Raw genomic sequence first — 25,420 nt, 5'->3', positions numbered from 1 at the left:
CAGAAAGCTTAACTTAATGAACCATGGCTTTCAGAACTACACAGCCAAGTTAAAAGCCACCAGCATATCAAAACTTCAGTACTACTTACTTTGCATTTATCTCCAACTGAGTATTGCATGCCAGCAGCAATAGAAAAATCTTGCTTTTGCTGATCTGTAAGAACATCAGCAGTAACATACTCTTAGTTCACATATAATGTAGTAAAAATGCCTGTCAGAAATTCAGGCCCTAAACCTGCAACATGCAGCCATCTGAGGAAGAACACTGCTTAAACCCAAACTGTCACCATCACTGATCTTCAAGGCGGCTTCATAGAATCAACCAGGTTGGAAGAGACCTCCAAGATCGTCCAGTCCAACCTAGCACCCAGCCCTAGCCAATCAACCAGACCATGGCACTAAGCACCTCATCCAGTCTTTGCTTGAACACCCCCAGGGACAGCAACTCCACCACCTCCCTGGGCAGCCCTTTCCAATGGCAAATCACTCTCTCTGCAAAGAGTTTCCTCCTAACATCCAGCCTATACCTCCCTCGGCACTTCATAGATCAGCTTGTAAAGTTTGGAACTTCTGTGTTCAGTTACTTACCCAACTTGGATTGGAGCCAGACATCGTATTCAACATTTCTGTAAACTGATGGATTGAGAGATTTCAGAACTTTTTTAGGTAAGACCAACAAGGTAGGATTCCCATTGCTCTTATGGTGCTGTATGAAACAGAACAAAGTTCTAAGTGGTCAATTGTATAAAGATGCAGAGCTTCCATTTTTCAACTACACTGCTCAAGGTTTAAACTCAAACATAAAGAAGCTGAAAATTAAATAAAGAGGTTGGAAAAAAAATACTTCAGTGGTGTTCTGGACCAGAAGAGAACGATGAAGTAATCAGCAGTAAAAAGGACACAATCCACCTTTTGGCACTTCAAAAGCAAACACTACTTTTCAAAAGAAGCCAGAACTTCTACTATAGGCTAGGAAAACTAGAAACTACCTGACATTGAAAACTAGAGCAGAGTAGTAGTAGCTATTAGGAAGGAAATAAATTTTAACACATAAGTACCTTGCTGTCAGAAAGAGACTTCAATCCATTCAGATCACCAACTGCTGCAGCTTTACTTCTGCAAAAGGACAGAAGGGAGTTTGGTGATAGAGTATTAATAACGCCTGGAAATCAGGTAAGAAACATCCTGGGAGTGGATGTTTCTTTACAGGCTGGTTCACCATAAGCGTACCATGAAATATCTTATTCTCTTAAGAGATTAAGGGGCAGGGAAGGCAAGGGAAATAAAAAATACCCTCTATTATTTTTCCAACTACAGAGGGAAAAGATAGCAAAAGCAGACATAAAAAGCCCCCACACTTCTAAACCAAACCCCGCTCTGCTAATTGGAATCAGGCACTCCACTCCTATTTTCTACACCTGACATCACTGGGAAAAAATTCTTTCCATGGAGAAAAAAAATCATCCTTTTTTTCCCCTCCAGCAGTTGTAAGCAACTGTCAGCATTAACTTCTCCCAAAAATAAAACTAGCCATTGCACTTCTTGATGAACAACACAACTGCAACGTCTAGAAACTGCAACAGGTATTCTGGCAAGCTAGGTAAGGAAAGGAGCTGAAGCCAACTGTAACATGAGCAAAAAATGTCAGACTTTACAAACACAAAGTGTTTGTGATTTGGGCTAACTAGGTGAAAAGTCACATAGGCTGGCTCTCACTACACTGGACAGTTGGTTTACATCAAAACCGTGGAGTTTGAGGTCTCAGCTGAGTACAGGACCTTTACTTACAAAAGGTGCTCTGCAGGCTAGCAGTGTATTTTCTTGTGAATCCCACAGACCCGGGGCAATGCTACTGCATATGAAGCCCAGGAAAGCTCCAAAACCAAAAAGGCTTAAAGAAGGTTTCCATCCTCTGACATTTAACTACAATAATTGTTCCCTCAGGCAGAAATATTTTGTATTTTAATTGGAAGTGTTCCCTAGGTTGGGTTTTTTTTTTTCCAAATAAGAAAGGATGCTAATCCTTTTCCCAGAACTTGGGTTTGCTTTCTGTGGTGATTTCCACCATCTTCATTTTCTGTTGTTTCCAGATTAAGATAAAAATCAGCTCTTTGACATCTCAAGGAATTTCTTCTGCCACACAGGCAGTAGCAGAGACCCCAGAAAGGGCTGTAATGATGTTCAGCAGGAAGGGGGGGGATACAGTGCACCAAAGTAGCATCATTTCCACGGCTTGAATAGAATTTCACATAAGCCAGGGGGTTAAAAACAGTGCTAAATAGAAGAACAACTGTCAGTATGTAAATGCAAATATGGCACTGGGAAAGACTTACTGTGCAAAAAGTTTCAGTTGGTCAAAACCTCAAAGCTAGCAAAAGGAATACAAGCCCACAACCGTCACTGTACAGTGATCAAGGAACAAAATAAAGCAAGCTGTATCTGTATTTCTCCACCAGCTGCATCTCAAGCAGGCATTTCAGCCCCCAGATGTGGATGCAACACAAGTCAGATTAGATTCCTGTAACTCTACTCAGCTGCAAGAGGGAGCCAAGTAAATTCTCAGAGTTTGCCACGCCAGGCTGGCACACTGACAGTTCTCCCAGGGCATGCTGCTGTTTAAAACAGGAAGAGAGACACGTTGCAATGGCAATCCTCCCATTATGTAAAGAGAGCCAAAGCTAGACTGTGAGGAGAACAGAGCAACCAGAACCCTGCTCTTAGGTACAGTGAAGATTACACATTTCATTCTTTCATAGCTCAAACCTTACATCTTTTTCTATTCTTAGCAGTCTGTAACGTTTTTCAACCCTTATCAGATTCTACTAACCACCACAAACTCAGAAAACTCATTCAACGTGTATTGCTCACAGGCATTAACTTTTAATTGTCATTTACCTGCAGTTGTCATCTTCTGAATCTGAAGCAGATGCTTCACTGCTGCCATTACTGTCATCTGCTGCACCAACAGCACTAAGTTCTGCTACGATTTTCTTCACATCTGTATCAAACACTTTCTCATAAAGCAACTCATACAGCAGAGCTGGGAAGACAAGGAGGACAGAATGGAGTGGCACAGTAAATTACAAGGTAAATGAAATTTTGTACCACCATTACAAATGCGTTTCAAATTACTTCAATCAAAGCAAGTAAGCATTTTGATGTGTTAACTGGTACTATGAAGGCACTAAAAGCAAAACCAGCTGCAGCCACTATGGTTTAATGAGTGTGCATGAAACTACTAGAAATTGGGTCTCAAGAGGGAAATCTGGCCTTAGCCTTGTAACTCTGCATGTAGGCCAAGATTTCATCAAGTGTTAGAATACTTGTAAGGGATTGTCACAGAGATCCTGAACCTGATGACCACCTTTGGGCATCTCTGCAATTTAGCACAGCAATCCATACAGACTGTTATCTTCTGCATGTGCAGCCTCCTTAACTTCTGTGGCACTTGACACATGCAAGGATAATCTCAACATGGACAATTAGTTTAAAATAGTCCGAAATTAAAATAAATAAATAGATCCAGAATGCTGACCAAGGGCAGTGCAACAGCTTATAAACAAGTACACCAACCACTGACATCAGACCACCCAGAATCAGGAACTGATGCCCTTGCAAACTCCTAGCCATTGACAACTCAAATGGTAAACTGAGCCACTGAAAAATGACTACAATATGGTTTTGTACACAGCTTTTTCCTGAAACCTGATGGTGATAATTTGAAGATTTTTAGTAAAAATGAGTGCTTTTAACTAACCAAAATAATACTTACACTGGCACAGAGCAGCCTTTTCTGAATACTCTATGGGATAAACTATATCATAGTGGTTTCCATTTGAAAAGCACAGCAATACCTATGGAAAAAAACACAGATATTTTAGGTTTTGCATAGAATCATAGAATGGTTTAGGTTGGAAGGGACCTCAAAGCTCAGCCAGTTCCAACCCCCTGCCATAGGCAGGGACACCTCTAACTAGAACAGGTCACTCAAGGCCTCATCCAACCTGGCCTTGAACACCTCCAGGAGGTTATGGAGCACAGAATCACAGAATGTGATCAAAGATCAAAGATCACATTCTGTGATTCTACGCTCCACAACCTTCCTGGGCAACCTGTGTCAGGGTCTCACCACCCTCACTGCAAAGAACCCTTTCCTAACATCTAGTTTCAATCTCCCCTCTGCCAGTTTAAACCCATTACCCCTCATCCTGTCATTACAAGACCATGTCAATAGTCCTTCCCCAGCCTTCCTGTAGGTCCCCTTCAGATACTGGAAGGCCACTATAAGGTCTCCTCAAAGCCTTCTCTTCTCCAGGCTGAAGAGCCTCAGCTCTTGTAGCCTGTCCTCACAGCAGAGGTATGCATCTCACTTGGGTTGTCATAGAAGTGCTACCTTTATAATTAATGTTACATACCACTGTGCTCAGTTACCTCTCAGACTGCCAACAGAATTATCAAACTGTTTAGCAGATGTCCTTTAAATCAAAAAGGGTGAAAGTCAAAAAACACTTCAGATAGAGGTAGCTATGCAGGTGAGCACCCCAAAGACCTGCTTAAAACAGGTGCTGCCTTAATTACATACAGATGTATACAACTGAACTCTCAGGACACTTCGTTGTTTTGGATGACAAGGTTCACATGACACTACCTGCTTTTTACATAGTAGCATTAACTCAGCCTTTCACAACAGCCACACTATTTCACTGTTTACCTTGTCAGAAAAGCCATTTTCAGTTACATGTGAAGGAGAAGCATTTGGTTCCCGGTATATTATGAAATCTTTCCTGAGAAAGAAGCAGCAGTTAAAAATTCATTTAAAAATTAGTAGTCAGTAATACTCAAATCAAGTTCAAGGAACATATATAAGCACAGAAAACAACACCCAAAAAGATCAGTGCATCACTTACTGGTCAAAAAAGGCTTATTTTTATGAAAGAATATTCTAGAACAAGATGTGCTGGCACAATGTGCACAGAGGCATACACAAGGAAAACACACTTCCAGACACTCTAGAGCCAGCTCCAGAAAGATGATGGCTCCCCATCCAGTCCCACTGGACTGGCCCATCTGGAACCCACCAGAACAGAAGAGGTTGGGTTTATGCTCAGAGATAGGAACTGTGCTAAGTTTCCAGGGAGGGGGCAATGGCTCAGGTTAAACCTGTACTAGCAGATTGGTTACATCTACCTGAGAGCCCTTTTGGGCACAGAGGCCAGCTAACAGAATAACCCTGCCCTGAAAAGTTCTTGCTTCCCAAACCAAGTTCGAGTGCTCAGAGGGGTCCACAAAACACTTCTGCACCCAAAGGCTGACCCAGCTGCCATAACATCCTGCAAAGCATGCAAAAAGTCAGCCAGGCCATCAGCAGGCATTGCCTGAGGATCAGATACTGTAACCAAGTCTGCAGCACTCCCTGAATCCATGCCCTGAAGTAGAAGGCTGTCAATATTTGCTGCAATCGCTCTCCTTCGTGCCTTCACTTTAAATATCTTCTTTTGCCCATAACCCACCCTTCAAATTCTTTGTTCAATCACCTGTTGCTTCCTTCCAATTCTTCCTGGCTCACACAATAAAGTTTTAGCAGGTGCAGGCTTTTGATTTAAAAACAACAACAGAAACAATACTATTTCTACAATTCAGGAAAAGCACTGGAAAGGCAAAGAGGTGAGAAAGAGGGAGAAAGGCAACGTTACCCAAAAGAATTACGATAGGAAGCTTAACAAAATGCAAAGCTGTGCAGGTGAGATGCATGACATTACTGCAAACCTCTATCCAAATCCCAGATTAAGTGTCATTTCCAAAGCTTACTTCTCTATTTTTACTTAATGCCCTAAGAGCTTCGATTTTCCAAGCCTGGTTGTAATTTTCTGGACAACTACAGTATACCACACAACTCCATCTTTGCCATTCCAACTGGTTCATTAACAAAACAAGGAAACTGATCTCAGTAGAACTATTTAAAGGTTTGCTTACTTGTACATAAGAGAAAGGGCACTTATTTCTACTTGTCCAACCCATTCCTGTATTAAAAAGGAAAAAAAAGGAAATTAAATTCACATCAACACACAATTATTGTTCTTCCTTACATGTAGATCAAGAGATGCAAAAAATCATCATCCAAAATATATTGAGTCTAGAGTTCAGCTGAGACAATGTGATTATATTTGCATGATGGTGTAGTCAGTTGAGCAGATGAGAGGCCAGTGGATACTGTCTACCTGGACTCAGCAAAGCTTTTGACACTCTCCCATAACATTATCATGGGCAAACTTCGAAGTGGGGGTTAGATGAATGGACAGGAAAGTGGTTTGAGAACTAGCTGAAAGACCAGAGTGTGGTAGTTGGCATTGCAGAGTTTAGTTGAAGGCCTGTGGCTAGTGCTGTTGCCCTGGGGTCAGTACTGGGTCTAATCTTGATCAACATCTTCCATCAATGACCTGGATGAAGGGACAGACTGTACCCTCAGCGAGCCTGTTGATGATACCAGACTGGGGGGGATGGCTGGCACACTGTCAGGCTGTGCTGCCTTCCAGTGAGATCTGCACAGGGGAACCTCATCAAATTCAACAAGGACAAGTGTAGAGCCCAGCCTCTGGGAAGGAGTAACTTCCTGCACCAGTACAGGAGAGGAGGTGACCTGCTGGAAAGACCTGGGAGTCCTGGTGGACAAGTTCACCAGGAGTAAAACTGTGATCAAGGAGGCCAATGGGAAACTTAAAGACATCTTAAGCTCAGTCAAGAACATTTGTGAGGGGAGAAAAAAAGTCCATTTACCCAACAACAAAAGTCCTGCTTCACATACCTGTGGATTTTCCAAGCACTTTAAATACTCTTCAAATGGCCCCTCTATGAACTGCATTTTAAAACAAAGAATAGTTATTTTTATTAGCATAGCACATGGAATCCCCAGCCTCTAACCCACTAACAGGAATGTACCTGCCCTCTACAAGATTACAGGCTAAGCAGAAAATAACCACACAAAACAGCTTTTGAGATACCACACAATCCAAAAGAGAAACACCCAAAAAGACATCCAGCAGCCAAGAGAAAAATTTGAAAGCAAAGGGGTTGTCTAATAGGTATTTATGGACACTTCATCCCTGGAGAGAGCATGTGTGGGCTTATTCATGTACCTTGTTAAATAGGCAGCAATGAACAACCAGAAATGGGAGTGACACTTCTGTAGCACTCCAGTAATACCTAGTATAAAGAAATCATAAAGTACTTTTTCCTCCTCTCTGTAGTACTTCAAAGACACTGCTTTTACTTGCACTGCAAGGATGCAAACAGCTGGGCTACATATAAAGGCCAGGCTGAGACAGCAATCCTTCAGCTGCACTCAACATACATGAAGAAGCTACATTCACATTTGTCAAGGCCAGAGAAAGATGCTGCAGTTGTTTTGATATATTTGTCGGTCAGCATGGCTGAAACAACTGAGAGAGGCTGTATGTAAGAAACATTAAACAATGTCCATGATTAGTTAAAATAAAGATCCACAGAAGCCCAAGCAAGGAAGCAATTCCCTATTACAAAGTGAAGGTACAAGCTCGGTGGTCTCTGCACTTGCAGTGATTGAAAAACACATAGTAGTAAGAAAAATCTAACCAAAGCAATTAACTTAAAATTTCTGCTTGAGTCATTTTGAACCTGGCTGAAGAAGAATCAAAGATCTGATCTAGCCGAAACTTCTAATTTAGACAGAAGCTATCAGGTATGAAGTTAAAATGTGGATCAGTAAAACGTTAATACAAAGCAAGTTGGTTTGTATGCCAAAATTATATGGCCTAAAGATGATGCACAGAGGAAGACACAGCAGAAAGTTGTCATAGGAAACTGAAGAGTTAGAAAAATAGAATGAATATGACAGCAGCAACAAAGGCAACACCAAGAAAGGATGAGGACAAAAATGGAGATGATGGTTAGAGTCACCCAAAACTTTGGTTATAGCAGTATCAATGGAATGAAAGAGATAGAAATGTAAGCATAAAAGCTTACAATAGAGAGAAGAGAATTATCACGGAGTACAACCAGAACACATCACTAAAGCATAAGTACTCTGAGTCAACAGCTGAGCTAAGAGACCAGGGAAAGGTGCATTTGTCATTTGTGTTGTCTTGGGGCATTTTTAAGAGAGGTTTCTTAACAATTCTATAGGCCAGATGGAAAACACAAAGGTATGCAGAGCAAAGGAGATCAGCAGAGCTGAAACAAGGTAGCCAAGGGAGTAGGAACACTGGGAAATGAGAGCTATGAAACACCTCCACCTTGCACATGAAATACCTACACTGGAAAACAACAAGAGCTTCTCCAAGCATACTTTTCAGCATGACAGCAAAGATGGACAGTTGAGAGTTTCTATCACTTGGATCAATGCCCCCTTCCCTGGGGCTATTCAAGGCCAGGCTGGATGAGCCCTTGAGCAACCTGGTCTAGTGGAAGGTGCCCCTGCCCAAAGCAGGGCAGTTCAAACTAGATGATCTTTAAGGTCCCTCCCAGCATAAATCACTCTATGAATAAAGTCTGAGGGAAAATGAGACTGGGAGTTCAAAGGAGAGAGACCAAGATAGTAAAACCAGCTAGGGCTGACAAAGCAGTTATCTAGCTGAGATGCCAGAACTGGAGAAGGGAAACACCACTCACTCAAGAATCAAAGAGGGTCATATTGCCAAAAATACACAATGCAACCAGAAAACAGAAGTAGAAAAGCAAACACTGATGTGAGTAGGGCAATTCTGGTAAGAAAGGGATTAGAGTGTCGGCAGTGAAAAAATTTAATAATAAAGAAGGGAAAGAGATCTCAGAGTTGGTGAGTCCTCAGATGGACTGGAAACAAACAGTCCTGGAAGATGGAAACAGTCATCTCAGAGCTGCATTCTCCCCAAGAGATTCACTGTATTTTATGTCAAAACCTGGACAAGTCCCACATTAAAAGTGATCATTTGAGCATAGGACACTCTGTACCAAATCACAGCAAACACACACTTTCACTCTTGCTTTCCTTCTCATCCCTATGTCTTTTTATTTTGGGGCTGAGTAAATTTAGAACAGAAAAAGAGCACACCAAGTAATAATCTTTTATAACAAATGCTTCCACATACTCCATACTGGAGTCGTCGTCCCTGGGGCAGTTCAAGGCAAGGTTAGATGTGGCACTTGGTGCCATGGTCTAGCCTTGGGCACTGTGGTAAAGGGTTGGACTTGATGATCTGTGAGGTCTCTTCCAACCTTGGTGATACTGTGATACTCCTATTGTGGCTACCCTGGAAATCAGTTAAAGGATATATACACTAAAACACCTACAAAAACTAATGGGAGCATCATTATTTATGATTCCTCTTCTAAAAGGATGACAAAAATAATTCTATAGTGTCAACACTAATGACATTGACCAAATATAGATCAATATCAAAGTATTTTATATCTGTGGCTGATGGAGAACTTTGCTACAGACATTTAGGAAAAAAGGCAAAGTGACAATCCGTAATAAATTTAGTCCCTGAAATAGACTTCCATAATCTCAGTCAAAGCCCTCATATACTGTAAAAGCAATCCAAAAGCACAGTAAGAACATTTTATGACCTTCATTAAAACAGGCATTATAGTGAAAGAAAATCCAAGTTTCAGTAGCTGCACTACAGACTATTAAAGTTTAAGAAAGTTTAGTTCGTGTTTTTAATAAGTATTAAAAACTTCCCCCCCCAGTTCAAGCAAAACACAGGCTTATGAAAATGAATGTATAGGTATGCTCAGCAGTGTCTCAAACAGCAGAATATACCTTAGGAAGGTGGAAGCAATGAAGTAACACTTCTTTAAATGCTCACAAAGAAAACAGCAATACTTACTGCTTCAAACTTCTCCCTATTTTTCCGAAGATAGTCTACACAAGCCATCCTAACATCAATGTGCCGAGACTGGGAGTGTAACACCTGCAAAGGCAGTAAGAGAGTGACACTGGCTCCTTGGAGTTTTGATGACACTCACAAATAACGACCATTGTCTAAACACAGGCTTGGAAATACTCTGGGTTTATTGTTAAACACATATTCATTGAGTAACACCACTTTCATGCAGGTGGAATCTCAATTACTTAATAAGTAACTGCAGAATTCACACGTTGACCAAATTCAAACCTTCAACTTCAGGAGGATTTGTTGTGTAAAGTGAATAGCATTTGTGGTCTGTCTTTAACCAACTCCTTTGCAAAGGACTGCAGTTAAACGAAGAGGTAAGGAGTGGATGAGGAAATCAACTACTACCAAGAGTGCATCACGCAAATGCACTCCAACCAAACCTAAGAGCAAGCAGGTTCCCTTTTTCTTGACTTCACAAGGTGTAGGCCTGGTGCCCAAATACCGATTTGCAAGCCAAGAACTCCTGACACTTGCATTCTACCTCCTGTTCAAACCTCTACTGGAAAAAAAAATTACTGCTTTCATCACCAGTTCAGAGCTACCTCTAAGATAACTTTGCAGCCTCACAACAAGGCAGGGAATTTCCAGTCAATTTCAATCCTTACAACATTGCCCTCAATTTAAAGCACTTCCAAATTCAGCTCAGTTCGTTTTTTCTTCATGGCAAGTAAGGAGATTAGGCCAAATTTGTGGATAAACGTCTACTAAGTCTCAATTAAAGAGCCTCCCTTCGATAAAGAATCAGATGTTAAAACTGTAACAGTTAAAAAAAAAGCTCTACACAGACCGGAGTGCTGGAGAAAGCTACACATATGTATTAAAAACATCTGAATATCAGTGGATACTCACTGCTTATTCCCTTGAAATAAAAATCTCTCACTGCAGATCAATAGTGTTTGCTTGCCTGAACTTCTGAACTGAGCGGAGAATGTGATTTACTTGGTCTTTTTTAAAGAGTGAAGTGCATATAATTAGCAGAGGAATCTGGGCTCCCACAATCAGAAGCACCAGAGCTCCCACTGCTGTTTGTTTGTACTTAAGACAAGATGACGCTGTCACTTTTTTCCTTTAGCAGTAACACCGAAATGGGGGAGGGGAATCAACAGGAAGAACTGAAATAAAATACTCACATTCTCTTATTTTATAGTCAACTAATTAGCAGAGCTAAGAACAAAGCTTTTCAGCGCTTCCCACTACATTCCGTTTCCTAAATAGTCTCATACAAAGCAGCCGTACCCAAATATTGAAATCTTACACCGAATAAAAAAGCTCGAGAGGAGGCAGTGGAAGGTCAAAGCAGGTAACAATTTCTTACCGACATAAGGCTGCACACATGGAACTTGTCTACCCGCAAGATCATTTTCTTTCCTCCCCACCTCGGCACAGAACTGTGTAGCCTTAACCTATACTTGTCTGCATTTTAACACTAATTATCACCCACTAATGAGAGCCACTTCCCATGCTTTCATGTCAAGTGGCTTTATGTAAGCAGTTACCTGCTCGGCCACGGCCCTGAAAAGGCAAGAGCCATCCTTGGCGACTCTCTTTCTGTACAAGCCCTGAGATCGCAGGTAGCAGTCCATGGAGGTGTCCCCAGGGCCGTCCATGCCCGGCTGGCTCTGCTCCTCGCCGGCGGCTCTGCACGCCGCCTCCATGTTTACCGCCTCACGCTGTGGAGAGCCGCTGCACCCCTCCTAGCCCCACATGGCACCGCAAGCCCTCCGAGCTGCTCCAGGGCCGGGTAAGGGAAACAGCAGCAGGTGGGGGTCAGCGCCGGCCCGCAGCACGCCCGGGACCCGCAGCAGCACGAGGGAGAGCAGCCGCTCTCACGGCACCAAGTTGCATGTGGGAATCCCGCAGCCAAACTGTAAAGTTTTCACTCCGCAGCCCGGACTTCCAGCTCCATAACACCCATCGCTTCTAGGCTTCTCCAGAGGGCCTGGTGGCAGCTTCTGGACACGGCCCCGGCGAGGTCCCGGTGCAGCTTCTCCCCTCGGGGCGGCGGTTCCTGGCGGCTCCCGGCGGCTCCCGCAGCCCGGCCTGGCAGGCGGAAAACAAAAGAGAAAGGACATGTGCTGCTACCGCCGGGGAGGGGAGCGAGCGAGGGAGGGAAAGAAGCGGCGTAACCTGGCGCTTGTTTTCACTTTCAGCCCGGGCGCTTCTGGGAGCGGTAGTCCCGGAGGAGGCAGCGGCGGCGGCAGCCGGACACAGCGCCCGGGGCCGCAGCCAGCCTCGGGGACAGAGGTGACACCCGCCGCGCCCCGCTCTCGGGGAGGTCAGGGCTTGGCTGGCAGCGCTGCACCCAGACAGGCTCAGCCCATCCCATAGTAGCTGGTCAGTTTAGAACGAACGCCAGGACGCCTGACATCTCATCCACAGACCCCGAGGAGGCTTTGATTTGGGGGGGAGTGTGTTTCACCAACGGTATTTTTTCAATCCATCCAGTTGCAGAAAATATTAAAATCAAACTAGGTTAATAAAAGGTGGCTTAACTCAAAAGAGACCCCCAAAAAAGCAGCCACAGCCATTCAATACTTGTAATACAGTACTTTTTCATATACCACTCTTTGTAAGAAGCAACAAAAAAAATCATTACAATTGGACAATTAAATTCTGCTTGGCATTGTAAAAGGGCTTAGGAAAGATTTGGGTACACAAAATGTGAAGCTTTCCGAACATGTAAGGCATTTTTTTTTCCCCTGTGGCTGCGTGACTTACCTAGGAAGGAGTGCTACAAAGCTCTTAAGTAGCACTAGGGGTAAATAAAATGCTGCCAGTTACTTTTTAGCTTAAAACGTAGGTGCAAGAAAGAAGTATCTTGTTTCTAAACGCTGCTTTTTACTGTCAGCCAACAGCAACAAGACACAGGAGGGCTGTGCCTTGAGCCGAGTTCTGAATGTAACAGTAACTGATGGAGTAAGTTACATGCCAAGTCATCTAGTGCTCAAGCAGCTTCGTACAAGCACTAGCAACCTCCCTTTCGAAAGAGAAACCCAGGTTTGCCAGAAAGGAATTGCTCTAGGGGAAACGAAAGCAAATTCACAGAGATCTCTGCAGACAAGAACAGAAAAATGAGAGAAGTGAAAGAAAAGCCTTAACAGCATCTAAACCTCCAAGACACCAAGACCTGCGTGGTGATGTTTAAGACAAGGAGGACAAGGTAAAAATACTAGCAAAGGGCTAGAGGAAAAGCTCAGACTTCTCACCAGAAGATGGAAATGGTCACCCAGCCAAGAATGAACTATAAACAGTTGCTGCCTGTAGTAGTCTCAGCTGCTGCCTATGGTAGTTTCAGCTACCATATTCACTTAAGAAATTGTGATTAGCAGAGTCCTGCATGCAATAAGTGTTTTTTTCTGTAGATAAAAATCATTTGGCAAGGTGCTTTTGGGACCTACAAAACTGGTGTCCAGTTATAGACCTTTTTTTAAGGAATATATCTTTTTTTCCCCCCTTGCTGTTTCTCACTGTTGGACGGAGCTATCCTCCAGCACATTCACAAATTCATCTTCCCTCATATCTGAGCCTTTCATTGTGATTCTAAAGGCTGGTTAAGGGAAAGGCAAATGCCTTTTGTCATGTTTGACTCAAGAATGCCTATACCAATGTGACAGAAAGCAAATGTAGTTGCGGTAAGTAAATACACTGAAAAAACCTCGGAGAATTAAAATCATACAGTTGTCAGTTTCTTAAAAGCCTGCTCTTTCTGCAACTGACTTCTGAAGCAGATCAAGTAATGGTAGCCCATCGGTGGCTTTTTCCCAAGTACTGCTATACAAGAAGCAATCCATTTCTAACAAGGTTAAGTTCCCAGTGAAGAAACCTGGCCTGTACATGCAGTTTCTAAGGCATAAGAAGAAATGCATCCACCTAGATATGTGAAATACCTCGACATTAAAACAACTGCTCCATCAAGTAAGAGTGGCCAAATTATAACTCGTGAGTTATTACACATCCTAATTAGCAGGTAGGTTTATTAACACTTTCAGCCAGCCCTTCTACCACAAGCAGCAGCTTCAGCCACTAGTTCCTTCCCTGCACCAATCTCTATCGCCCACACAAGTGCTTCTGCTGCCCAGGCACTGAATCAGCGCAGGAAGCTGACTCAAGCTAAAAAAAAAAAGGGGGAAAAAGGGAGGGAGGGGGGGGAAAAAGGGAGGGAGGGGGGGGAAGAACCACCAACACTTTCTTTTTAACCCAAAAATTCCTTCTGTGATTCAGTTGAGGGCCTGCCTGTACGGCCTGCCTCTACCCATACCTGGGCCAGCCAAGTGACGGGGAGGCAGCCGCTGCGGGTGGGGGGAGCTGCCTGCACTCATCGAGCTGCAACCTTGAAGAGAGGAGACCAGGTCCTGGCCCAGCTTCGCGCCCGCCCTTTCGCGCTTCAGACAGCTCCAGTTCACCGGCAGCCTCCTCCCAGCCCTCAAGTCCAGCACGGGCCACTCGGCACACGCCGGGGCCGGGCACCCGGACATGGGCCGCCCCTCGGTCGGCAGCCCCAGGAGGGCCCACCCTGCTCGGCGGCCCTCCATGCGCGGCCAGGCGAGCCGCCGCCAGGGCAACGGGGCCGGGCTCCACGCTCCCCCCACCCGCTGACTGGCACCGCTTACCGGCGGAGGGGCGGGCGGGCGGGCGGCCCCCTTCTCCTCCTCTCCTCCCCTCGAACAACGGCTGCGGTGGCGGCAGCGACGCCGCCCCCTCCTCTCTTCACCACTCGCCTCACAGCGGCCCCGGCACTTCAATCTCCCGCGGCGGCCGCTCCGCTCGCGTCGCTCCCCGATGATGCAGCCACTGCCAGCCCCGTCCCGGTCTCGCCCTCCCGCCTCACCGCTTCTCATCACTCTTCGCCTCACGCCCACACCACTCCCCCTCCGCCCGCTGTTGGTTTGTCCCACCGACCACACCTGTACGGGCTGCTGCTGCTCATACCATTTGCCTCACAGGGGAGGGAGTGAAGCGGGCAGGGAGAGCGCTCATGTGCTGAAGGAGGGCGCCGCGTTTAGGTCAGGAGGCTGTTTCCTTGGGCCTCGTCTCTGAGCAGCTTTAAGGATTAGGACAATGCTGAGGCGAGCGACAGTCGCCTCATGTCCCGTCCCCCCCCGCCGGGGCCACGCAGTGGTACTGACGGGGAAGATCTCCCTTAGCGCTGACTGTGCCGCCGTGGAGGGTGGGCTCCCTTGGCTGCCTTTACACCGGCTGCCTGCAGGCTTCGCTTAGCCTAGCTGCGAGCCCTCCGGTTGTGATACGCAGTGGGAGACGTTTTTAAGAGTTTCTTTGTGACCCCTGGGCGTTTTCTGCTGAGCTAGCAGCCCGGGAGAAGAGGTGTGGGACAGGAGGCGGCCTGGCGGCCTGGCCGGGCCGCAGCGGCCTCGCCGCCGAAAGGAAGCTTTGCTGTGTGCCCTCGGTATGTGTGTGCCCTTGCACTGATGTCTGCAGGTCGTGGTGCTCCTCACGAATGCTGTAACAGACGTGAAGGAGCACGTTAAAGTGCCTGTAAAGCAGTAGTAAGGTTTGTGAGGGCCGCCAGCAAGCGCGCAGCAAATTCAGACTGAGTTCTGTTGGGGTTTGGCCAAACAAAATGGCTCCTGCGGCCTCGGAAACCCTCACTCAGACACATCAGAGAGCCAAGGAGTTCAGGGGCATAAAACAAGTACTTCAAACCAGCTTGCATAAATAAGTGCTGGTAAAGCCTGATGATTAGGGAGACAGTAAAAAACTAGAAGTGGTTTCTTGTTTGGGGGGGGGGGGGGGGGGGGGGAAAGGCTATTTTTAGGTTGCTTATTTGCTTAGCCCAGTGTGAGATTTTTATCCTTGTACGAAATGGCCATTTTTGGTCGAACTAGAATTTGAGGTTACATAAACCATTAGGCTTATCTGCCTTTTTTTCTGTACATGTTAAATAGGAGCTAGCATAAGGACGCTACTTTTGACATCATTTATAAAACAATCCAGTGCAAGTCATTTAACCCTGTCTTGTTTCCAGAACTATGGTACAGTGCACATTTAAGCTGACAGTGCCCCTGTGTGTCTGCGTTTGTGTCAGACAGTGAGTCACACTGAGAAAACTCACCTGAATGACATCCAGTGTTCCCCTGCAATGTTTTTCATTGAGGTTGGGTCTTCAAACCATTTTATTGTACACTTGCTGTACAAACAGCAGCACAAGAGAGGGAGAAGGTGCGAAGGAGATGAAGAGGAGCTGACAGGTTTTGTTTCTGGTGTAGTGCCAGGCCAGATCCTTGTCAAACTTCAACCCAAGAGACCAAGGATGCTAGAGGTGTCCCAAAGCCATTGTACCAAAACCAAGTAGCCTCTTCAAAGTTTTAGTTTGATTCTGCCAGGCTGGATGGGTGGGCAGAGGCCAGTGGGATGAGATTTAACAAGGCCAAGTGCAGGGTTCTGCACTTTGGCCACAACAGCCCCAAGCAGCACTACAGGCTGGGGACAGAGTGGCTGAAAGCAGCCAGGCAGAGAGGGACCTGAGGGTGCTGGTAGAGAGGAGCTGGAGATGAGGCAGAAGTGTGCCCAGGTGGGCAGGAGAGCCAATGGCATCCTGACCTGGATCAGGGACAATGTGGCCAGCAGGACAAGGGAGATTATTCTGCCCCTGTGCTCAGCACTGCTCAGGCCACACCTTGAGTGCTGTGTCCAGTTCTGGGCTCATCAATTCAAGAGAGATGCTGAGGTGTTGGAAGGTGTCCAGAGAAGGATGACAAAGCTGGTGAGGAGCCTGGAGCACAGCCCTGTGAGGAGAGGCTGAGGGAGCTGGGGGGGTGCAGCCTGCAAAAGAGGAGGCTCAGGGCAGACCTCATTGCTGTCTGCAACTCCCTGAAGGGAGGCTGTAGCCAGGTGGGGTTGGGCTCTTCTGCCAGGCAAGCAGCAACAGAACAAGGGGACAGAGTCTCAAGCTGCAACAGGGCAGGTCTAGGCTGGATGTTAGGAGAAAGTTGTTGTCAGAGAGAGTGATTGGCATTGGAATGGGCTGCCCAGGGAGGTGGTGGAGTTGCCATCCTTGGAGGTGTTGAAGCCAAGCCTGGCTGAGGCACTTAGTGCCATGGTCTGCTTGATTGGCTAAGGTTGGGTGGTAGGTTGGACTGGCTGAGCTTGGAGGTCTCTTCCGACTTGGTTGATTCTATGATGCCATGGTTCCCCATCAGACGGGTGCACAAGTCACAGCTTCTTGGATTGGAACCTTTTGTGAATATTTGCAGTTTCTTACCCAGGTTCTGTGTGTACTGACAGTTCTGCCCCTCAAGCAGAGGCTTTAAATACATACATAAACACACAAAATAATTGAACAGTAAGTAAGAGGTTCTGTAATCAACATTTCCTGACATATCAGTTGTAGCATAAATAGTTCAATATTTAACTGAGTTGGTAGAAAGATTTCTGTTGCAGTTAGTGTGTGATGGATTAGGTTTAAATACAAAGGGATAAGAGCTTCTTCTACATAAGTCATTGTATTTATGGGTTTCTGTGGGTAGATAAAATTGTTTTTAATTCTACTGTTGAAGAACAGACCTGGATTTCATGTGCATCTTGCAGAAGAGCAGTGCAGACATAGCAGAATATAGCAAAGGTTGTGTTACTCCCACATGCTTTTATAGTTGTCTACAACTTTGTTCTCTATTCATGAGTCAAAGATCCCAGAATGACAGAAATTCAGGGGCCAGAAGGGACCTTGAAAGATGTCTAGTTCAAGGCCGCTGCCAGAGCAGGATCACCTAGGCCAGGTCACACAGGAACACATCCAGGCAGCTTTCAAATGTCTTTGGTGGAGACTCCACAACATCTCTGGGAGGTCTGCTCCAGGGCTTTGTCATCTTTACAGTGAAATTTTTTTTCCTTATGTTCACATTGAACCCCCTGTGCTCCAGCCTTCACCCACTGCTCCTTATCCTTTCATTGGATATCACTGAGCATAACCTGGCTCCATCCTCCTGACACTTGCCCTTTATATCTTTGTAAACACGAATGAGATCAACCCCTCAGGCTCCTCCAAGCTAAAGAAACTTAGCTCCCTCAGCATTTCCTCATTATGGGGAGTTCTCTACTACACTCCCAGGACCTGTGTTCCTTCATCACAACTCAGTAACAAAAAAAATGCAGTCTACTTGAGTTTGAACTCATTGTCCTTAAAAATTGCAGTAATCATGTAACATTTTACCTTCTAGAGAGTTTTGGTCAAGATTAGCAGCCCAGCTTCATATTTTAACTGCCTTCTTTCCCTGCAGATTTAATATTACATCAGATTCTAGGTGCTTAACATTCAGATGGGCAACACCTTAAAAATTACAGGCCGATGGCACAGTCAGCAGTTTAATAGCTCAGCACAAGAGAGTAAGCAACAGAAGGGTTAGTTTGAGCCTGTGGAATGAATTCCTGCGAGAGCAAGCAATCAAGGCTGTGCTGCATAGAATGAAAAAGACAGGCTAAAGGGCTGCATGTGGCACAAAGGTGAATTTCTTAATGCTCTACCAGAAGCATTTTTGATGTTGCTGTAGGAGGTATATTCTGAGATTCTGGCCAGAATGTCCCACTGCAGTCTATGGTGTGGGGAAGGATGTTTTCCTTGTTTGTATTCTTTTAGACAAATGGCTACCATTCAGTGCAACAGAAATTCTATGATTCTGTGATTCTATAAAAACATGGTAAAAACTGTTCCTTCTACCCTTAGAATCATAGAATCAAGCAGGTTGGAAGAGACCTCCAAGTCCATCCAGTCCAACCTATCAACCCACCCCTAGCCAATGAACCAGACCATGGCACTAAGTGCTTTGCTTCAACACCTCCAGGGACAGCGACTCCACCACCTCCCTGGACAGCCCATTCCAGTGCCAATCACTCTCTGTGGCAACAACTTCCTCCTAACATCCAGCCTAGACCTGCCCTGTCGCAGCTTGAGACCGTGTCCCCTTGTTCTGTTGCTGCTTGCCTGGCAGAAGAGACTGACCCCACCTGGCTACAACCTCCCTTCAGGTAGTTGAGGAGCAGTTCTTTATAAGTTGTCTTGAAGATAGTCACCTGAAGTCATAATTTGTGTAGCCACAGAATATTGAGAAGTGGGAAAAGTAATTTAAATGCTTTTGGAAGTCATGAATGGTTGCATTCTTGGAGCAGCAGAAATACCAAATCTTGGTTTCCCACAGTTTTGTCTTCTCTCTTTACATCATCTATATTCCTATCCTGACCTGATCCCTTTTTTCTAGGTGTCACACATATTGCCCTGGCACCCCATTAGACTTTTAGCTCTCTGACCTGCTCTGCAATATGCTCGTCTTCCATCTGTACTCCTGAATTGTTAGCTGAACAACCTTGACAAAACCTGCTTTAACACTTTGGCAAACCAAGAGTAAATGTTCAGCAGGAGACTTTTTTTATAGCTTGAAGAGAAAGTCCATACTGCTTTATGATACAACTTCTGTAGTATTTGTAAAGCAAATGTTTACATTTTAAATTGACCATCCTGATTGATTTTATTACTGTTTTCTTGTAGAGACCCAGAGAATTTACCAGAGAGGAGCCTTTTTTTAACCTTACACATGAATCAGTTGCAGAGTCAAGATCTTCCAGAAAGCAGGTATTTTTCTTTGTGCTTAAGAAGGCTGTGCATGATTGGAGGAGCCTGTCTTTTAGCAGAGTTAGAAGGAAAAAGAAACCCAAAACGTTTAAATATCGAAATCTCTAATAGTGCTGCAGAATATTCTGTGACTTCTGATGTGTTCTGAAATAACTAGCAGTTCATACTACTGTCATATTTGCTTCAAGTGCACACGCAATGAAATTATATCCATAAGATCAGGGTAAATTGTGGTGCTAATAAAGCTGTAGTGGTAAATAAAAAACCCTCACAAACACACACAAAGAGGTGGATTTTATATAAGACAATCTTGATGAGTAGTAACAACTTTCGATGTTTTTCCACGCCAGCTAAAGCCATCTGGTGCTTGCGCTGTTGTCAGCAGCAGGGTAAGTGGCAGTCTGTAGCAGCCAGATGCAGAGGTTTTCCATATGGTGTCCGTGTATTGCAGTTCAGGGTCTTGGCCTCCAGGTGGCATCAGCGCCTTGAACATGATCAGTGTCCGCAAGTGTTGAGGAGGGGCGAGAAGAGAGAAGGCAGGAGCTTCATTAAGGGAACGCAGTCAGTACACCCAGCGCACACTGCCTCTTTCTCCCCCCACCGAAAAAAAAAATAAAAGGAGATTTTTGACTGAAAACGTGAGCGCAGGGTTGAGAAATGCCCAGTTCTGAGCTCAATCTGTCTCCGGGCATTGTACCACAACTCTGAGGTGTAAATAAAGCAGCAGGGGCTTGTCAGGTTGTTTTCCCATCTATTCTGCCTCTGCCAGCTGTACGCAAGCACAGAAATACACTGTTTTGTTGGCTTGATGCACTGAGAGAGGCTCTTTGTTTGCTGAAGTGATACATTAGTGGCTCCCCATGCTGTGGCTAGGTCTAGTTCTATTGTTGATGTATGGAGTGACAGCATTGCAGCATGTAGCTGTGATTAAGTCTATGAAAAGAAGTGTAACCAACAGCACACTGCTTGACTGAGCATACAGTTGTGTTCCTAGGGTTTGGGAACCACTGCAACTAGTGTCTTTTGAAACTAGAGTTTTTCAACAGTTCATGTTGCACTTCAGTAGGGTACTGGGCTTCTGCATGCTTTTAAGTACAAAAGTCATGTGTGTTCTGTGTAAAAGATAGTATTAGTTCAGCTGATGATAACACATTAGGGGCATGTAAACTGTGTATGTTTCTACTGTAGAATGTCTTCAATGATGTGCCATACAAACTGACTGATACATTAACCAAAAAGGACAAGAGTGAGGCTCCCATAGTTAGCAGTGAGCACTTATTTCTTAATTTCAGACATTTCAAGTCTTTTCTTGTCTCAATCTCAAAGCTCAGAACTTCTTTAACTAGCACTGCTAGATCCATTTTGTAATGAGGAAGCTGGAACATCCAAATCTGACAATATGCACACGATCATCCAGGAAGTGTCTGACATATCTGGTTGGGTGGGTTCCTGATCTCTATTCCTGTGCCATAGCTGCCAGATTGGTTTTCCATTTGCTGTCCATTTTTATATGGTAATTGTGTTGCTGTTTTCCAGGAGATAGGCTCAGCTGGTGTCCAGGTTAGAACAATGGCTATGACAACTGTTTGCTCTTTGATAGAGACAATAATATAAAAATGCACAGTGCTTTCAAATAAGCACATGTGTCAGCAAAGAACACAAAGTACTGAAGCCATCAGTGCCTGCTTCCTTGACTTTAAAGTGTCTTTTGTGTGCTTGAAATTTAGACTCCACAGGAAGCTTCTTCATGGAATTCCATTTTTTCCCTCCTCAAGTCAAAGAGATTATAGTTGTATAAACCTGAACTTTGCCTTCTAGTTTCAAAGTGAACATTTAATAATCAGGTAGATACCAGAGTGTGCTTTGTGCTGGCTTCTAGCTCAGCAATATACAACATGGCAGTCGAGAAGGCTTTCGTTGCAGCTGCATCTCAGTTTGACTTAGGTTGCAAAAGGAATGTCTTGTTCCCATGCCATATTTGTCTTGCTCCTTGTTGTAATTTATTTACTTTGGAGAACAGAACCAGACTTAGCATCTGTTTTTCAATGAGGTATTTTTTTTTGGAGGGGAGGTGGTGTCCCCGTTTTGACGCAGTCTTACAGATGGTTTCACTAAAGAACATGACAGTGAAGTGATTAGCCCAAGGTAATGCAGTGAATGGCCCAGCCTGCCTGAAAATGTTAAACTCTTCTGGCTCCTTGTCTGTTAGCTAGTCTAGCCACTAAATCATATTGGCTCCCAAATGAAGTGAAACTTTGAGAACTGGAAGTCACTTTTCATACTGCCTAATTGCCCATCTTTTGTGGGAAAGTGTCTGCAAAAATCCTGCCTGGGAATCCTACCATTCTCCCCCCCACCCCCCCGCCTCTTTTAATCTTAAACAAAGCTTTTTACATCAAATAGTTTATTATCTGTTGACATTAATTCACAGGCAGTATGCATAGGTAAAGCTAAGCACGTTTTACTGAAACAAGAGTACACAGCACCTCTGAGGTGGTGTGGGATCTGCCCAGCAGAAAATAGATGCTATTTAAGAAAACAAGAGAGTCTGCTATATCCAGTATGAGAAGAAAGGTAACATTTTACCTTGGAAAAGTATATTTTCTTGTATAGTGACTTTTAAAGGTACTTTCCATGCATTCCAAGGGTTTCTTCTCTATACCCTTTCCCATTCCCCATTCTTTTTGTTCCAGCCTGGGTTGTTTTATAATGACCATGACAATTTGAGGCCGTAAATGAGGAAAGGTTTGTGAGGAGAATCTGTTATTAGATTGTAGATAAAAATTTGCCATATTTTAGGGCACAGGTGTGATCTAACGAAAGGTTTGTCTGTCCAGTGCCTTATCTGTAGTTGTTACTGTGTCAGCTGGTTGCATAATAAAAATCCCTCTTGCCTTTATTTTCCATTTGCCTGTCCAATTTTCCTGTCCATCCCCATTTCAGTTGTGAAAACAGTTTGTGAAAACAAAGACAGTCAAAATGTGGAGAAAGTTAAATAGAAAAGGAGTGATAGAACTTTTTTATTAACTTATTCATGGAAGTCTTGTTTGATTTTGAGAGAGGAAGGTGTCTTCTAATAGCAAAACATTGTTTCAAAACCAAATCAGTAAATGGGGAACAAAATAGTTTATTCTAAGTAGCCAATCTTTTTACAAAGGAGAATTACTCTTCAAGGACTAGGTTATTTTATATGCTGAAATAAAGCACTCACCTGAGAAGAGCTCGTTCAACCAAATAACTACCTTGTAACAAGAATTTTGTTTAGTTTCCCTGGGGTACATAGGATGAGATGTTGGCACCTTGAGGTTTTTAAACAAGGAGAAAGTCAGTAAATTTTGGCTGAAACAAGTACCTATCTCTTTGTATCACTTCTAATTCATCTGGGCCCCTCAATTCAAGAGAGATGTTGAGGTACCGGAACATGTCCAGAGAAGGATGACAAAGCTGGTGAGGAGCCTGGAGCACAGCCCTGTGAGGAGAGGCTGAGGGAGCTGGGGGTGTGCATCCTGCAGAAGAGGAGGCTCAGGGCAGACCTCATTGCTGTCTACAACTCCCTGAAGGGAGGCTGTAGCCAGGTGGGGTTGGTCTCTTCTGCCAGGCAAGCAGCAACAGAACAAGGGGACACAGCCTGGAGCTGTGCCAAGGCAGGTCTAGGCTGGATGTTAGGAGGAAGTTGTTGTCAGAGAGAGTGATTGGCATTGGAATGGGCTGCCCAGGGAGGTGGTGGAGTTGCTGTGCCTGGAGGTGTTGAAGCAAAGCCTGGCTGAGGCACTTATTGCCATGGTCTAGTTGATTTTCTAGGGCTGGGTGCTAGGTTGGACTGGGTGATCTTGGAGGTCTCTTCCAACCTGGTTCATTCTATGAATCTGTGATTCTATTCTGTGATCAAGACATGTAGTATGAAATTTCAGAAGAAAAGTATTTGGGAAACAAAATGCTACGTTTCAGATGGAGATTACTTAGTTTCTTGTTAAGTAGCTTTCACATTCAGTTCACAGTCACCCTTACTCTGGCAACAGCTGATGCATTTGCCTGGCACTGTTGGCCTTTGTTCTGAGTTTTGGCCACTAGAGTTCTGAACAGTTCCAAGGGGGTTTCCCTCGGTTGTTATGGATTCAAAGCTCTCCCTGTTGTGACAGCAGGCCATGGTCCCCTCCAGGTATTACTCCAATGATCAGGCAGCAGAGTGGTGACTGGGTGAGACAGATAATGGCTTCTCCTGCTAGATTAATCATATAATGTCTGTCAAATTACTCAGCTTTCCTCCACTGGCACTGGAACAGAGGCTGCCTCTCTTCTTGCCAGATTATTCTCCTATCTTTGGCTGTATTTTAAGCTTTTCCAACTTGTGCAGGCTATCTCTGCCTATTATTTTTCTGACATCATACATTTTGCTGTCAGTAATCCAGCAATACACAAACTTCTTTTTTTTTTAATGTCTGTAATTTATGCTCCAGAGTTGAGTAAATTGCTGCACTTCAGACCCAATCCAAAGTCTAATGAAGTCATTGGAAACATTCCAGTTGACTTCACTGGGCTTTGCATCAGGCCCATAAGTAGTACTTGCCTGCCACTGAGTCAGAACTTATAAAAAACAAAGAGAACATTTTAGTCCCATTCTTAGCCAGTCATGGCAAAGACAAATAGTAAACAAGAATCAGCATACAGTTTACTGCTGCTAGTAACCTGTGTAGTGCTGCTAGTCTGAAATCCTGCTCCATCCAAAGGCACAAGTTGTCAATCAAAACCCTACCTAAATATTGCTGCATTAAAGGATTTGAGAAGAGGTTTCTTTCATTCACTTCTGATTTTGTCCTTTTATTTCAATTGGCTGTTTAGTGGATTCTACATTGTGCTAACATGAATAAAGCTCTTGTGGTTGCTAAATGTTGCTTCTCTTTGCAAAGTCTCACTTTTATGTGCTATAAGGAGCATGGTGCTGCAGCTAACACCAAGTGTGTGGAAAAAGAAAACTTAAAAAGAGAGGCAAAATAAACAGCATTTATTTTCTTTTCTAGAGAGTCCAGGTAGCACTGTGAGAAAAGGGGAGCCTTTCTCTTCCTAGTAATGCTAAAAAGTGCATAAACTCTTACACTTTCCTCAAAGGAACTGGACTTGAAATGTTTAAAACAAAAAACCCCACCACACTGACTTTTCCCCAGGGGTGCAGCAATCTTTGTGAGGTAAACAAGCTGTAGCACTGTGCTATGGGTGCAGGTGGCTAATTACTGCTCATCAGTAGCTTTAATCCCAGGGGAAGGGAGAGAAGCTTTTCAATCTCTCTATTAGAAACGGAGGCTGCCGAGCTGCAAAGGAAGCCATGATGAGCTGACTGTGGAAGCTGTGTGAGCAGTTAGTTCAATTAGATCTTTAATGCAAATATATTGGCTATGCTCTTGTATTTGCATATCCCTCAGCTAGGGCTTAAGGCAGCATTTTTAGTGGTTCCATTGAAACTAGATCTGTGAAATCTATGTAGCTGCAGCGTCCAGAAGACAATAGGTTTAAATACCATTTGTTTACTGAATGAAAAGTGTTAACTGTGTTTTAGAGTGCCAGAGAAGAATCGGGTGGAACCTGCCACAAAAAGATGATGTGGTGTCAAGGGCTAGGGCTGGGTTGGCCACTACAGTGACAGGCATTCCCTACTAACCTCTCTGTTCCCAAGAGGAAAAGAAAGGGAATAAGGGAGAGAGGCTTACAGATTTGAAAAGAAAACCAAAACAGCTTTAAAGAAATAAAATGAAACATATACAAATAGATACAAAATCAATATGTCACTGCTGATGGTGTGGGCAGGCTCTGGGAAAGTCCCAGACTGGACTCAGCAGCAAATGGGAACCTGATTCAGGAGCTGGACTTGAGAACTGGATTCAGGAATACACAGATGAGAATCAAAGGCAGAATGGAGTCCTCCTTGGACACA

General features: G+C 44.4%; 1 protein-coding gene across 6 annotated transcripts in view; it reads right to left on the bottom strand.

Annotated features, from left to right (window-relative positions):
- OTUD4 (OTU deubiquitinase 4) overlaps positions 1 to 14,614 on the bottom strand; it is a 28,162-nt gene extending 13,548 nt beyond the window's left edge. For 5 of the 6 annotated variants that reach the window (XM_064149480.1, XM_064149482.1, XM_064149481.1 and 2 more), the window contains exons 1-11: positions 14,525 to 14,614; positions 11,411 to 11,954; positions 9,846 to 9,929; positions 6,803 to 6,853; positions 5,974 to 6,020; positions 4,712 to 4,784; positions 3,773 to 3,854; positions 2,896 to 3,040; positions 1,059 to 1,116; positions 589 to 706; positions 90 to 154 (exon numbers count right to left, since the gene is read on the bottom strand). In XM_064149480.1, the coding sequence (XP_064005550.1) occupies positions 90 to 154; positions 589 to 706; positions 1,059 to 1,116; positions 2,896 to 3,040; positions 3,773 to 3,854; positions 4,712 to 4,784; positions 5,974 to 6,020; positions 6,803 to 6,853; positions 9,846 to 9,929; positions 11,411 to 11,569 (882 nt within the window). In that variant the 5' untranslated portion in view covers positions 11,570 to 11,954; positions 14,525 to 14,614. Of the gene's footprint in view, positions 1 to 89; positions 155 to 588; positions 707 to 1,058; positions 1,117 to 2,891; positions 3,041 to 3,772; positions 3,855 to 4,711; positions 4,785 to 5,973; positions 6,021 to 6,802; positions 6,854 to 9,845; positions 9,930 to 11,410; positions 11,955 to 14,524 lie in introns of those variants that run through there. The other variant, XM_064149487.1, reaches the window with a different exon arrangement.
- Positions 14,615 to 25,420: the final 10,806 nt, after the last annotated feature.

Source organism: Pogoniulus pusillus, chromosome 10, assembly GCF_015220805.1.
Source record: "Pogoniulus pusillus isolate bPogPus1 chromosome 10, bPogPus1.pri, whole genome shotgun sequence".
NCBI lineage: Eukaryota > Metazoa > Chordata > Aves > Piciformes > Lybiidae > Pogoniulus > Pogoniulus pusillus.
Note: the sequence above shows the minus strand (reverse complement) of the source record. Positions and strands in the feature narration are given on the sequence as shown.